This window comes from Diplodia corticola (assembly GCF_001883845.1).
Source record: "Diplodia corticola strain CBS 112549 chromosome Unknown scaffold56, whole genome shotgun sequence".
NCBI lineage: Eukaryota > Fungi > Ascomycota > Dothideomycetes > Botryosphaeriales > Botryosphaeriaceae > Diplodia > Diplodia corticola.
The window spans coordinates 88,249-101,851 of NW_017971535.1; the positions used below are offsets into that span (position 1 = coordinate 88,249).

The 13,603-nt window shown below is 60.7% G+C and overlaps 5 protein-coding genes across 5 annotated transcripts; 4 read left to right on the forward strand and 1 right to left on the reverse strand.

The window, feature by feature from the left end:
- Positions 1 to 138: 138 nt before the first annotated feature.
- On the forward strand, positions 139 to 3,369 carry BKCO1_5600029 (ribonuclease z; the record flags this gene model as incomplete). Its single annotated transcript, XM_020277388.1, has 1 exon — positions 139 to 3,369. One exon carries the CDS (start codon positions 139 to 141, stop codon positions 3,367 to 3,369), a length of 3,231 nt encoding a protein of 1,076 aa, XP_020126985.1.
- Positions 3,370 to 5,114: 1,745 nt separating this feature from the next.
- BKCO1_5600030 (actin filament organization protein app1-like protein) lies at positions 5,115 to 6,398 on the forward strand (the record flags this gene model as incomplete). The annotated part of the gene is made up of 1 exon (XM_020277390.1): positions 5,115 to 6,398. The coding sequence occupies one exon, from the start codon at positions 5,115 to 5,117 to the stop codon at positions 6,396 to 6,398; it is 1,284 nt and encodes a 427-aa protein (XP_020127031.1).
- An 806-nt stretch (positions 6,399 to 7,204) lies between these two features.
- Positions 7,205 to 9,873, reverse strand: BKCO1_5600031 (het domain-containing protein; the record flags this gene model as incomplete). The annotated part of the gene is made up of 2 exons (XM_020277391.1): positions 7,205 to 9,417; positions 9,531 to 9,873. The coding sequence occupies 2 exons, from the start codon at positions 9,871 to 9,873 to the stop codon at positions 7,205 to 7,207; spliced, it is 2,556 nt and encodes an 851-aa protein (XP_020127030.1).
- A 501-nt stretch (positions 9,874 to 10,374) lies between these two features.
- On the forward strand, positions 10,375 to 11,061 carry BKCO1_5600032 (uncharacterized protein; the record flags this gene model as incomplete). The annotated part of the gene is made up of 2 exons (XM_020277392.1): positions 10,375 to 10,476; positions 10,585 to 11,061. 2 exons carry the CDS (start codon positions 10,375 to 10,377, stop codon positions 11,059 to 11,061), a joined length of 579 nt encoding a protein of 192 aa, XP_020127033.1.
- A 671-nt stretch (positions 11,062 to 11,732) lies between these two features.
- Positions 11,733 to 13,313, forward strand: BKCO1_5600033 (s-adenosylmethionine synthase; the record flags this gene model as incomplete). The annotated part of the gene is made up of 1 exon (XM_020277393.1): positions 11,733 to 13,313. One exon carries the CDS (start codon positions 11,733 to 11,735, stop codon positions 13,311 to 13,313), a length of 1,581 nt encoding a protein of 526 aa, XP_020127032.1.
- Between the last annotated feature and the right edge of the window lie 290 nt (positions 13,314 to 13,603).

Consider the following 13,603-nt stretch of genomic DNA (forward strand, 5'->3'; position numbering starts at 1 on the left):
TACCGCACCCATCTTATTTATTCGACCCAGTCATGCTCTAAACTTCCGTTTACGTCCGACCAAATCATCACTCCATACGGACCTGTCCCCGAGAACCAGGTTGTCCAATATCTCGATAAGAACTACGCAAACAAAAGCATGAAGGCCTACGTCCAGGTCCTCACCACGCCAACGGCGGACACGCCTGGCACTACGTTCCTTCTCCATTTCGACAACAAGCGCTACCTGTTTGGCAGCTTGGGTGAGGGCACACAGCGGGCGATGAACCAGATGGGCGCACGCCTGCTCAAGACGCAGGAAATTTTCATCACCGGCCGCAGCGAGTGGCGCAACACCGGCGGCCTGATGGGTATGATGCTGACCTTGTCTGACGTGCTGGCAGCGTCCAATGTGGATAAGCAAGAAAGGGGCCTCGACGCCACCCCGAAGATATTATCCATGTTTGGTCCGCCAAACTTGAACCACACTATCGCTGCTTGCCGAAGATTCATCTTCAGGAAGGGCATGCCCATAAATGCGGTCGATATCAAGGACGAAGAAGTCAAAAAGGACGAGAATGGCACTCCTGTCCCGCTGTTTGTTGATTCCAACACCAACGTCTGGGCCATGTCCATCACTCCCACCGACGCGGAGCGCCCCGAACGGCCCTCGGCGGCCTCCAAGTCGAGGAAGCGGAGCTACGATGAAGTCAACGGCCCCGAGCCGGCAGCGGATACACCCAAGGAAACTCCGGAGGAGACGGCTGCGAGGCACGAGCAGCTCACTCGGTCGGTCGTCAACGACATGTTCAACTCGAACTGGCGCTTGGATGCTCTCCACCAGAAGCCCTTGTCCGAAGTGAAGCTCCCGGCGACAGTCTTCCGCAGGAATTCGTTGACCAAGGCAATCGAGAAGTACAATGGCCCCATCCCCAATCCTACAAATCCGGATCTTCAGGTGCTCGTCAGAGAGCCATGGCCCGCGGTGAAGGTCTCGGCTCTCCCGCCTACCAAGCCTGCGCCGCAGGCCGTCTCGTACATCATCCGCAACCATCCTCAAACGGGCAAGTTCGATGTTCGGAATGCAATCAAACATGACGTCCCCAAAGGTAAACTATGGTCCAAGCTCCAGGCTGGGGAGCCTGTTCAGAATGTGCGAGGCGAGACTATTACCCCCGACATGATTCTCGACCCTCCGCGGAGAGGCCGAGGAGTTGCCATTGTGGACCTTCCTACGTCATCGTATGTAGAGCCTTTGATTCAACGGGAAGAATGGACCCACGGAGAAATCATGGATGGCGTTGGGGCATTCCTGTGGATTCTCGGTCCCGGCGTGGCTGCCAATCCCGCACTGAAGAAGTTCATGGCGGATAGAGCCCACTTGGAGCACATCGTTTCCTCGGTTGATGTTCTGCCAAATCGGATCAGCTTCGACAGCGTCAGTGGAGCCACTCTGCGCCTTGGGAGAGTGGACGAGAAGAGATACGGTGCGCCTCACTATGATGATGATGTGTTGCCTCAGGAGAGGTTTGTTGCGTACAAATCTCAAAAAGAGGAACTGCCTGAATTCGCCACGCCGGCAGAACGAGGCCTCAAGCTGTCTCTGGAGCCTCAGTTCGAACTGCAGAAAACATCAGCTCTTCCGCGTTTCGACCCGAAGACATCTGCCGAGGTTCCGGAGGAGGTCCTCGCCATCGCAAAAACAGTCAAGGAGAGTGTGGAGAGCTCATCGGAGCAGTTCGATCAGTGGCGCCGTAAGATACCACTGCCCGAAGCCGAGATCATTGCTCTGGGTACCGGCTCAGCGTTGCCTTCCAAATACCGCAACGTGTCGGCCACTTTGGTCCGCGTCCCAGGCTATGGCTCGTATCTGCTTGACGCCGGCGAGAATACGCTCGGCCAGCTCCAGCGTGTGTTCAAGCCCGCCGAACTCGCCGAGATCCTCAAGGAACTCCGCGTGATCTGGTTGAGCCACATGCACGCGGACCACATCCTAGGAATCGTTTCCGTGATCAAAGCATGGTACGAAGTCGTGCACGGCTGCCAGCCGACGAGCGAGACGGCGTTTGAGGCCATGGCCGCGATCAAAAACGACCCCAGCCTGGCGTCGGAGAAGAAGCGGCTGGCCGTGATCGCGGACCTCAACATGGTCAACTGGCTGGCCGAGTACGCCGCGGTGGAGGACTACGGCTACAGCCGCCTCTTCCCGCTGGCCGCCGGCTCCAAGAACCCGTGGGCCAAGCCCGACGAGCTCAACGAGCTCCCCATGCTCCGGCTGCAGGCGCCGCCGCCGCTCGCCCCCGAGGCCGAGCTCATCGCGCCGGTCCCCATCCCGCGCGCGCTCTACCCCCAGCTCCTCGGCCTGCAGGACCTCGAGGCCGTCCACGTCGTCCACTGCTACGGCGCCCGCGCCGTCTCCCTCACCTGGCCCGACGCCACGCGCCTCGACCCGGCCGACCCGGCCAGCAAGCCGTTCAAGGTCAGCTACAGCGGCGACTGCCGCCCCTGCCCCAACTTTGCGCGCATCGGCCGCCACTCGACCGTCCTCATCCACGAGGCCACGTTCGAGGACGGCCTCGAGGGCAACGCCGTCGCGAAGAAGCACAGCACCACGTCCGAGGCGCTCGCCATCGGCGCCCGCATGCGCGCCCGGATGACGCTGCTCACCCACTTCAGCCAGCGCTACCAGAAGCTGCCCGTCGTCGAGCGCGAACAGCCGGCGGCGGAGAATGGAGATGACAACGCCGTCGACAAAATGGACATTGACGACAACGACGGCGTCGTCGACGACGTGGACGCCATACGCGAGGAGGACGAAGAAGAAGACGAGGCGCTGCTACAGCAGCAGCAGCAGCAGATGCAGCAACAGCAACAGCAACAGCAACAGCAGGCCGTCGAACCGGACGAGAACGAGCCGCTGGACGACCCGGACGGCCCGCCCAAACCGATCGCGCCGGAGCTGCTCAAGACAGAGGACAGCGGCGAGCCGTTGGCGACGCGCATCCGGTCGAGGAGCGACATGCGCGTCGGCGTGGCGTCGGACTACATGCGCGTCAAGGTGGGCGAGTTTGCGGAGCTGGAGAGGTACGTCCCGGCGCTGCAGGCGCTGTTGGCGGAGGAGGAGAAGTTGGAGGAAAAGGGCGTTGAGGGCGGCGGCGGCGATGAGGTGGCGGCCGAGGCGGGGGATGAGGCGCGGGGTGGTGGTGGTGGTGGTGATGGTGGTGGTGGTGCTAAGGGGAAGAATAAGGAGAAGAAGGAGAAGAGGAAGAAGGAGAAGAAGCAGAAGGAGAAGGAGGAGAAGAAGCAGAAGGAGAAGGAGGAGAAGGAGCAGAAGGAGAAGGAGGAGAAGAAGGAGAAGGGGGATGGTCAGCAGCAGCAGCAGGGCGAGTAGGGTGGTAAGCGGACACGGAGAGGTGTGAAGAGGCTGCAATTGAGAGAGGAAGAAAGCCAGGGGCAGCTGCGGGAACAGCCGCAGGAACAGTCGCAGGGAATTCAGCAGGGACAGCCGCAGGGACAGCAACAAGGAATTCAGCAGGCAAAAGCGGCGGAGTAAATGGAACTGCTGGGCTGGTGCCAATGCGGGGTGTTTATTCCATCGGAGATGGTGATAGAATTAGAAAGCCATCCATCTTTTGCTTTTCAGAGCGGTAGTTTATAGAATACTCACGAGCGAGGAGACGGCTTCGCGGCCGGAAGACACACCAAAAAACTCACCTCTTCTCCATTGTTTGGGATTATTATGAGCGTGCGAGTAGCGATAGGATGAGGTAGGTAAGGAAAAGTCGGTGTGGTGTAGTGAAAGACTTGGTTGGTCCTTTTCTCTCTTCTCGTCCTCTCATCCCCCTTACTGTTTGGCTGAGATTTTCTTGCGGCCTTTTCTTTGCTGCTTTGGCTCATGCCATTTGGAGAGGAGGTGGAGTAGTTTGTTAATGCTGACAGTGACAGTGACAGGTTCTGAGCTCTGATTGGCTGGCTCAGTCTCGTCCCCGCCCACCCACACCTATACACGCACAATTATGGATGCCGGTTTCGCCGGTGCACCTGGTCCGTTTGCCTGACCTCAAAGCCCCTCCATTTCGTCGACGACCACACGACTTTAGCCAAAATGGTCCGGCAGCACCGAGAGGGCATGATTTGATCAGACAAGTTTCAGCGAGGTGCTGCAACCCCGACGCACCATGCGTAACGATGTGAGACGAAATAATGAGCACTGTGGAGTTCAAGTCACGGATCCCGACACGAGTCTCCCCTTTCAACGTGGGCTTTTGGCAGTCCTTTTGCAAGAAGGTTTGCCAACTTGCAAGAGAGATCGACATGAAGTCGTCATTGGGCGCACTCGCATCTGACATAAGCAAGGCACACTAGCTTGGCTTGTGCAATGCAGCAGCTCCGTGTCACAAGACCGGGGGAAGGCTGAGACATCCTTCTGTTTGCAGATCCTTCAGGTACCTACACAGTACACAGTACACGGACATGGTGGGTACCTTGATTCTCGCATGCAAGTCACACTCGCCATTCGAGCAACGAGCGAATCGCCGCATACGCACCCGGCGAGCGCGGCACGACCGAGTCGCCGTGCATATGCGCGTCCGTGACCGTGCACCCGTCCCTGGAGATCACCCGCTGCGCCTTGCGGGGAGTGCAAGTGGCAGCACTCGAGGTCGCCCTGTGACCACCCCTTAGGACGGCCGCGGTGCTGCTCAGCCTCCGCCCACCCAGGCCGCCAAGTGCTCGCCGCCATCCCCGAGACCAACGACGGCTCCCGCCTCCCGCAACATGACCGCATCATTCGCCGCCAAGCTACCGTCGCCGCCAAGGCTCCGGCGCGCTGCTGCAGGTGCTTGGAGCGGGTAGCGCGGGCCAAGCTGCTGCAGCCAACCACTGGCGTGTCCTGCCTCCCACACCACAACATGTCATAGCGAGCTCCACACGCCCTGCTTCAGGCAAGGCACATCAAACGCCTTGCCGCCGCGCCTGGCCTCGCCCAGCTACAAAACCCGCCTGATTCCTCGTCATTCCCCAGCCCTGACTCCCCTTCTGACCTAAGCCCGGTGCCTGAGAGATCACATTGCCCACCTGACTGCCGCTGCCCCTACTGCCTGCCATTGGACCTGCCGCCAAACAAAAGGAGGCGCCATGGCCGTCGAATACGCCCGAGATGCCTTCTGGCAAACGCTGGGCTACATCGCACAAGAGACGGAAAGCGACCGCGAGCTGCGGACGGCCGGGCGATTCGCCGACTTTGAGAAGACCATGCCGCACCTCCCACTCAGCCGGCTCCGCGACATCTCGGTCGTCGACAACGTGTCGTCGTACCTGGGCAAGCGCAACCCGCTCGCCCGCCCCGTCGATCCGGACAAGCACGTCGTCTGGCTGCAGGACAACACGGCCTACCGCCCCAACGGGACCAAGGACGTGTGGGAGGCCGAGTTCGTGTGCGCCTATTTCGTCAAGAACAGCGGCCGGGACTGGGGCCGCGTCGTGGCCGACATCGCCGACAAGGCCGGCCTGGGCGCCGGCAACAAGCACGCCGAAGCCACCATCGCGAAGCGCCTGGAGCCGTGGATGGACTCCATCCTACCCGCCCACACGGTCAAGATCCGCATCGGCGACAACAACGACGACGACGGCGACGAGAGCCAAATCGCCACCCTCGGCCCCAGCGACCGCAGCGGCGTCTCCAAAACCCTCATCCGCACCCCGGACCGCCACCGCCACGCCGACGGCGACACCATCACCTCGCACTCCATCAACCACCTCGCCACCCGCCACATGACCACCACCTTCGCCGAGCCCACCGGCTGGGCCGTCATCTCCGACATCGACGACACCATCAAAATCACCCAGACCCCCTCCCCCGCCGGCATCCTCCGCAGCACCTTCGTCGACGACCCGCAGCCCGTCGCGGGGATGCCCGCCCTCTACGCGCACATCCGCGCCTCCCTCGGCGGCAACCCCCCCTTCTGGTACCTCTCCGCCTCGCCCTACAACCTGTACCCCTTCCTCCGCGACTTCCGCGCCCGCTTCGGCTTCCCCGACGGCCCGCTCCTCCTCCGCAACGCGTCGTGGATGGACCTCGCCGGCTTCCTCGTCGCCCTCACCGCCGGCACCAAAGCGTACAAGACGGACCGCATGCGGGACTTGCAGCGCATGTTTCCGCGCAGGCGCTTCGTGCTCGTCGGCGACAGCACGCAGAGCGACCCCGAGGCGTACGGCGAGATGGCGAGGCTGTTTCCAGAGTGGGTGGGCAAGGTGCTCATCAGGCGCGTGACGGGCGTGGCGGAGATCGATCGGACGTCGAAGAATACGGTGGAGAGGTTTGAGAGGGCGTTTGAGGGCGTGGAGAGGGGGGTTTGGACCGTGTTCGATCGGCCTGAGGAGGTGTATGGGGAGGTGGAGAGGTTGGTGGGGAGGAAGTGAGATGGGATGGGGATGGGGAGGGGAGGTTGGTTGGGTTTGTTTGGTTGTGGCCTTTTTGCCTTTTTTTTCTCGTTTCCTTTTATCAGGGGTTTCCGTTCCTGGTTTGTGGGGAGTTCTTTTTTTTTTTTAAGAGAAGAAGGGGGGGAAGAGAGAGGAGAAAGATCCCCGAGCAGCGCATTTTCTTCTTTTCCTTTTTCTCTTCTCTTCTTTTTCTGGACGAGGGGAGTTTGCGGATTGCATGATGTGTTCTTCCTTGGTTGGCGGACTGACGGCGTGTATCATGAGCTGATGTGTTTGCGTTCTCTTTTTTTTTCCCTGTGATTCTTCGTATTTAGGTGATATCGTCTACTCGCAGAGCATCACATATACCCAACAACTAGCTCTCTCAAATGATGGTTCTCCCCGATGGATTTGCTAGCCCATGCATGGTTCGCCTTGCATCAAACTCCGCAATTTTCGCCCTACCGTCATTGGTGTTGAGGTCGTAGTCGGAGGCGAATTGTGTGGTGACGTCTGCTGGGAGGTTTACGGTCATAAAAGTTGCAAGGAGAGTCCTAGAGGTGAATGCGTTATGACGACGGCTAGAGATGGGACTGAGTACTTACAATCTCTATACTGCGACCTTTTCTGCGTCCAGTCATGACGACCCCGTAACATCTATGTCCTCGTCCTTCATGCATCGCCATGTGCTTACTGCCATGCAAGAGTAAGCGAAAAACGAATATCCACGGCCTTCCACAGCCAGAGGGATATATACACAAAACATCCACCTACGCACGCACGCACGCCCACCCACAACTCCTCTCTCAAACAAGAACCAACCCCATCCTCTCCGCCCCAGCAAACCACTCGTCCCCGCAAGAAAACGTGCCCACCCTCTTATAGCGTCGTTCGTCCACCAAACCTTTCCCGCCCTTGGGCCCTCGACTCCCATCGCCCTTTACCGCCGCCGTAGCCGCCGCCACCTCCGACGACGACGACGATGACGACGACGACGACGATGGGACAAGCACTAGCCCCGCAATCCACGAGCCCTCACATCTCGCAACGCCCAAACACAGAACGCTCGCCTCGAAAGCATCGGCGCCTGTCCTCTCTATTTCCTGCTCTTCGCCCACCCTCGCTCTTCTGACGCTGTTGTTGTTGTTGTTGTTGTTGTTGTTGTTGTTGTTGTTGTTGTCACTGCCGCCGCTGCTGCCGCCGCCGTCGGCATCGGCATCGGCATTGGTAGCAGAAGCGGTAGCGGTAGGGACAGCAATAAGCAGCGAATCCGGCACCACGTCTACAACGCCGCCACGTCCCGCGCCGTCCGCGCGCTTCAGGTAGTATCTCCTTTTCGATCTCGAGATCCGCTGCTGCTTCCCGCTCTCAGAGGTACCGATTTTGCTGCTGCTGCTGCTGCCGCCAACGCCGGCCGCTTCCGCATGAGCCGCCGGCGCAGCGACCAACGTGACGGCTACGCCGCCATCACCATGACGGCCCAAAACCGGGCCCACAAGCCTCATCCACGCCTCCTTCACCGCACCGAGAGGGTTCCTGCCCGCGGGCTTCGCCACCACTTCTTGAACGTCCACCAACGACGACGACGATGACGACGACGACTCGGCCGCCGCCTCACCACCACCGCCACCCAAACCGCCCTCTCCATCCCCGCTGCCCGCCGTCGCCGATGATGATAACGACCCCTCCCCCTCAACCCACTCCCACCCCACACCCCCATCCACACTCGCCCACGACCAACTCGGCGCCCGCCAAGCCAGCGGCACCGGCACCAGGGGCCTGTAACGCCCTTCACCATCATCCCCATCCCCACCCCCACCAACCCCCGTACTCTCCCACAACAACTCCTTCCCCCCACCACCACCATCACCACCAGCACCAAGCAAACCCCCCCTCCACAACCCCGCCACATACTCGCCCGCCCCCTTCCCACCGCCGCCAAACGCGCCACGCATCTCCAACAACCCGCGCGCGACGCCGCTGAGAGCGGGGAGCTTATCTCCCGGGACGGTGAGCTCGCGGGCCGAGTACGCGGCGACGAGGGCGCGCCAGGTGCGGGCGTGGCGGCGGGGCGCGGCGGTGGTGAGGAGGCGGGGGAGGAGGCCGGGGGTGGTGATGGAGGGGTGGAATGGCGGTGGTGGTGGTGGTGGTGAGGTTTGGGAGTGGTGGTAGTACTGCAGGCATTCGCAGCGGGCGGCGACGCGGCATTCGAAGAGGAGCTCGTGCGCCGTGTAGTGCAGGATGCGCGAGCAGAGGACATGTTCTTGGAGGGCCCAGGCGCGGCGGCGGAGGGGCCCGCTGGGGGTGGTTGGGGGGGAGTGGTCGAGCGGGAGGAGGATGGCGCGGGCGGATGACGGGGAGGGGTGGCAGGAGGGAGGGTGGGGGTGGTGGGAGGGGATCTGGCGGGCGTGGAGCTTGTGGGTTCTTTTGGCGCGGGGGGAGGCGCGGTAGGTGAGGGTGTGGGAGCGCGGGCGGGCGGAGAAGATGCCGGCGGTGCTGTTGGGGGCGGCGGTGGCGGCGACGGTGAGGTGTGCGTTCTCGTAGATGGAGCCCATTTGCGCGGATTCGACTTCCCAGTCTTCGGTCGAGTCTTGGATGATGCACAGTGCGTCGATCCAGAGGTAGTTGACGCCGAGCTCTTGGGCGATGGTGACGGCGTCTTGGAAGGATTTCGGGAGGGCGTCAAAGTCGATGTGGCGCTTGCGCTCGGGCAGATTGGCGGTGGTGGTGATGAAGGATGGACCGCTGCTGCCCCAGCAATGGCTGAGGGTGATGTACTTGACTTTGGTTGTGAGGGTCTCGCACAGCTTGATGTGGGGCGTGGAATTTGGGCGTTTGGCCAGGTATATGAGCCGCTTTGGGATGAAATCGTGGCGTAAACTCTGGCCACAAAGACGGTGTTTATGATTCTTGACACAGTCCTCTACGGCCTGGCGGGCAAACTCGAACGAGTCGTCCGAGTTGGAATGCTTTGGAACTGAGTGACCGTAGGCCAGGGTCGGCCATGGCAACGGCTTGTCTGGCCATGCTTAGAAAGCAGTACGATATTTATGATTGGTTCGCGGTAGGCATGGTATCGAGAAACGGGGATGGATCCAGATAAAGTCAACGAAGCGAAGAAAATCAACTTACGGAAGGGAGCATATATTTCTATCTTCTCGCATTTGGCTGCAGCAGGATGCACCTCGAGCCGAAGAGAGGCGCACTCGACCAGATCCAACAGCAGACGCGGCTTCGTCTTCCGCCAGCTCGCAAAGTGGGCATCAAGCGTCTGGGCAATCAGGCGACAGCGCGGACAGCTTTCCTCGGAGCGCTTCAGGCCTACAGGGTCGAGGCGGAGGCTGAGGCGGGCGATGGAGCGAGTTGTGCTGTCCTGGTCATGGAAGGTGGCGGGATGGCTGCGCGGATCCAGATTGTTGCACAGCTTGCAGACCCTGCCTCTCTGGCTGCGGGCCAGGGTAGGCTTATCTGGCATGGCACGGATGGCGTCAGCGGGGTTGGGCTGTGATGGGCACCAGAGGCAGCCAGCGGGTGGCGGAAGTTGTGCCGCGGGGATGCCACTTGCATCTCAATAATCTGTGCACGGACGCTGCTGCATGGGCCGTCCACGGCTGCTGCATGCTCCATCAACTGCGATTCGCGATTGCCACTTCGATTTCGATGTGGAAAACATGCGAATCACGTCGATGCACAGTGGATCCCCATATGTTGCTTCTTCTTGTGGGGTCTGGTCGGGTCTGGGCGTCTGCACGAGTGATGTCACGATGAGAGAGCCACCAACTTGGGAAACAGCAAAGTCTTACATCATACATCATGGTCACTGGAACGGTGCCTGCCTATATAGACCAGCTCGCAAACTCCTTGTCCAGCTTACATCTTACAGCTTGCGCTCCAACTCAAACTTCTGAACACCATCCTTCACTGCTCCACCTCAGTCTCATCCAATACCAAACACTCCACTCCACCAATTCACACCATGTCCGCCACCGCCAACGACGACGCCGTCAAGGCCGTCTCCAACCAGGAGGGAGAGTTCAGCTCCAAGGTCCCCCCGTCTGAGCCTCTCGAGAAGGGCGGCGTAAGTGTCGACCCAATCCGTCTCACTTCCACACAATCTCCTTCTCATATCCACTCACCTCTCGCTTCCACCTCATCAAAGTCCCCTCAGCTAACCTCGCACCCACAGCACAAACCCGGCGTCCTCGCCACCCCTGCCGACCACGCCGGCGAATTCCACATCCAAACCCTCCCGGCCGGCACCGCGCCCGCCTCGTCGACCCACGCTCCCCAAAACGACCCCGAAATCGCGCCCGGCTCCACCACGGCCCTCGACTCCCTCCCCGGCGCCACCTCCGGCGACGTGCACACCGGCCTCGGCCACCCGGGATCCGGCCAGACGTCTCAGGAGCTGCATCACGACGGCAACCGTGGCGGGCTCGCGGGCGTCGGCGCCACGGACAAGCAGTCGACGGTCGACGCGCACGATCCGGGTTTCTCGAGCCAGCGCGCGCTGGGCAAGGACGTTGAGACGGGCACTAGGGGCACGGTTGGTGGTGCGCCGGCCGAGGAGAGGCTGCCGGCGAGTGCGGAAGAGGTGGCGAGCGAGGCGCCGAAGGACAGGTCGACCAGTGGGGTCGCGAGCGAGCATGCTGGGAGGAGGTAGAGTTCGTTCGTGCGCTTGAGCTGCGAGAGGACGGTTTCGTGCGATGGCTGGTGAGGGAAGTACACTTGGGCGCTGGCTGCTTATATTTGTTATAATCTTGCTTCCCGTCGCTGCCGATGGAGGGTCAGCACTGCTGAGAGGCACATCAGAGAGATACTACTCTCCTCGAAAACAAAATCACGATCAAATGAATGCTCAATTTCCAAAGAAAATGCGTGTCGTAGCACTGCGAGGTGCTGCAATCAGACCATGGAATCAGGTCAATGTCGGTTGGAAATACCACTCGCAACCCACATTCGATGGCTAAATGAGCCCCTGATGGTGGAAAAGGTGAAATAGAGATGGGGGAAATTCATCACGAATTCATGTCTTTGCTTCAGCTTGTTATAATGCGTAGTCGTGCGAGAAGTAGACATAATTCAGCCGCTCGTCGGGTAGAACTCTGGTGCCCAAAGTCATGTATTTCACCTGCAACTGTGCGCAGCTAAAACCGTGGGTAGCGCCAATTCTCATTCTACATGAACCGGAGCTGTACTGCGTCGTGGAAGTTGCCATGGCTATCTACTTAGCAGGCGATAAGCGGTCTCGTCATCCGCACTAACGAATCCCACGAACGTCTAGCTCTCGACATGAACCGCTCCTTCTAAACCCGACAACATGAACCTTTTGACATGCGCCCGGCCGCTCCCGCCATCGATTGGGCGGCCGTCCGGCACGCTGCTCTTGGCTTCGCGCTCCTCGCTGGCGTGAAACTTGCCGCTTTTGCCTTCGACCGCGGCCTGGACACCTACGTCGGTCTGGTCACGCGCCTCTTCGAACATGAACCATGGGTGCCGTACGAAGACCTCGTTGTACCGAATGCACCACGGCCTGCCCTCGACTGGACCCGTTGCGCTTTGCTCCACAACCGCATCGTCGAGCTGGGCTGGCTGGGATACAACAATGGCAGCGGAAGAGACGCAGCGACGAGGGACACGACGACATGGTGGGCCAGGCACCAGCACGAGGCCGAGCAGATCCAGGAACGCCTCACTCCGGACTTGATCGACTTCTTGCAGCATGCCCAGATGCCCGAGGAAGGATTGGCCTTCACCCACGAGCTGGCCGGCCTCGCGCACCCGCACACCATGTTTTCGTATCTCGACCATTTCGACGAGGGTGAGTATATGCTGCTCCTCTACGAGGCGCCCTGGGATGTGGGCGGAGACATGTTTGGCCTGGCTTTTGACAAGCGCGACAATCTGGTACACTTCTTCCCGTGGCAGGACGGCGTCGGCGCCGACGTGAACTGGTTCCCACTGGAACTGGCATTGCGGACGTATCTTGGCATGATCGAGGCGGGCAAGTATGTCGCGTTGCCTCCTGCGCAGCTCAAAGCAATCGAAGAGCGGCAGGACCTGGACCTCGTCCACCCGCCGTGGGCCAAGATGGCGTGGGAAACCAATGGTGGGATCGAGAGGACCATCGCCAAGCTCGACCTCCTGATGCAAGCCATCTGGGAGCGTATGCCCGCCGAGGCCCAGACCGCGCAACGTCAGCTCAGGCACCAGCAGCGCATGATCTCCGAGACATCACTGCTGCGCGAGCATGGCCCCGCCGCCCCCCGGAACAGCTTCCTCCACCTCTTCCTGACTCGAGCCGCCGGCTGTCCTTTCGACTACATAGCCCCGGGCCTCAAGTGCCCCACGGACGAGACCATCGAGTCCATATTGGCAGAGCCGCCCGTCCCGGAATCTTACGTGGCTGACGGACGAGATGCGGCCGCGCTGCCGGTGCTCCTGTTTCCATCAGATGAGCGGGTGCAGGACGACGTCGACGGTGGAGACTTCTACGGGTGGTACAAGGCCACGCTGACCGGCGTGCTCGGCGGACTGTACATGGACGGGGCATCGCACCGCGACTCGTACCAGGACGGCGTGCAGCTCGTAACGCCGTTTTGCGTCAGGCAATACGGCTGGGCGCGTTGGGGCGACGGGCGCGAGATCATGGACTATGCTTGGCGCATGTACGACGAAACCCGGGCCGCTCATGGGTGTGAAGCCTATGTCTCGCTGTTCCAGCTTGGCAATAACGCTTTCACCTATGGGCACCACACACCCCTGCACGTCATCCTGGACCATTGGCTGGATCTGGTCGAGAGCGGGCTCTGGGCGGTCGGGGCCGACGGCGTCGAAGGCGGCATGTCAGTGTTTAGGATGGCAGACTCGGAGGAGCACTGGTGGAGATACTGCGTGCAGCCGGCCTCCTGGTAGAGCTTTGCCGCGCGTCAGGCCTTTGTCATGTTCTTTTCTTGTTTCCCCCTTGCGGCGGGCCGGCCGGTTTTGTTTCTTGGGGCCGTGATCGGACCAGGGTCGTGACAGAAAAGGAGGGATGAAACACACTCCACTCGCGTCATCAGAAGTCCCAGGCCGCGTGGTCCCCGGACACGTCCAAGCCCGGAGCCTGGCGCGGAAGGCGAATTCGCCGTTGGCGGGCAGCCATGTTGGACAAGAAGATGCGCCAATGCGCCCCGAGAAGCCGTCGACTGCATGGCCGGCCGGCG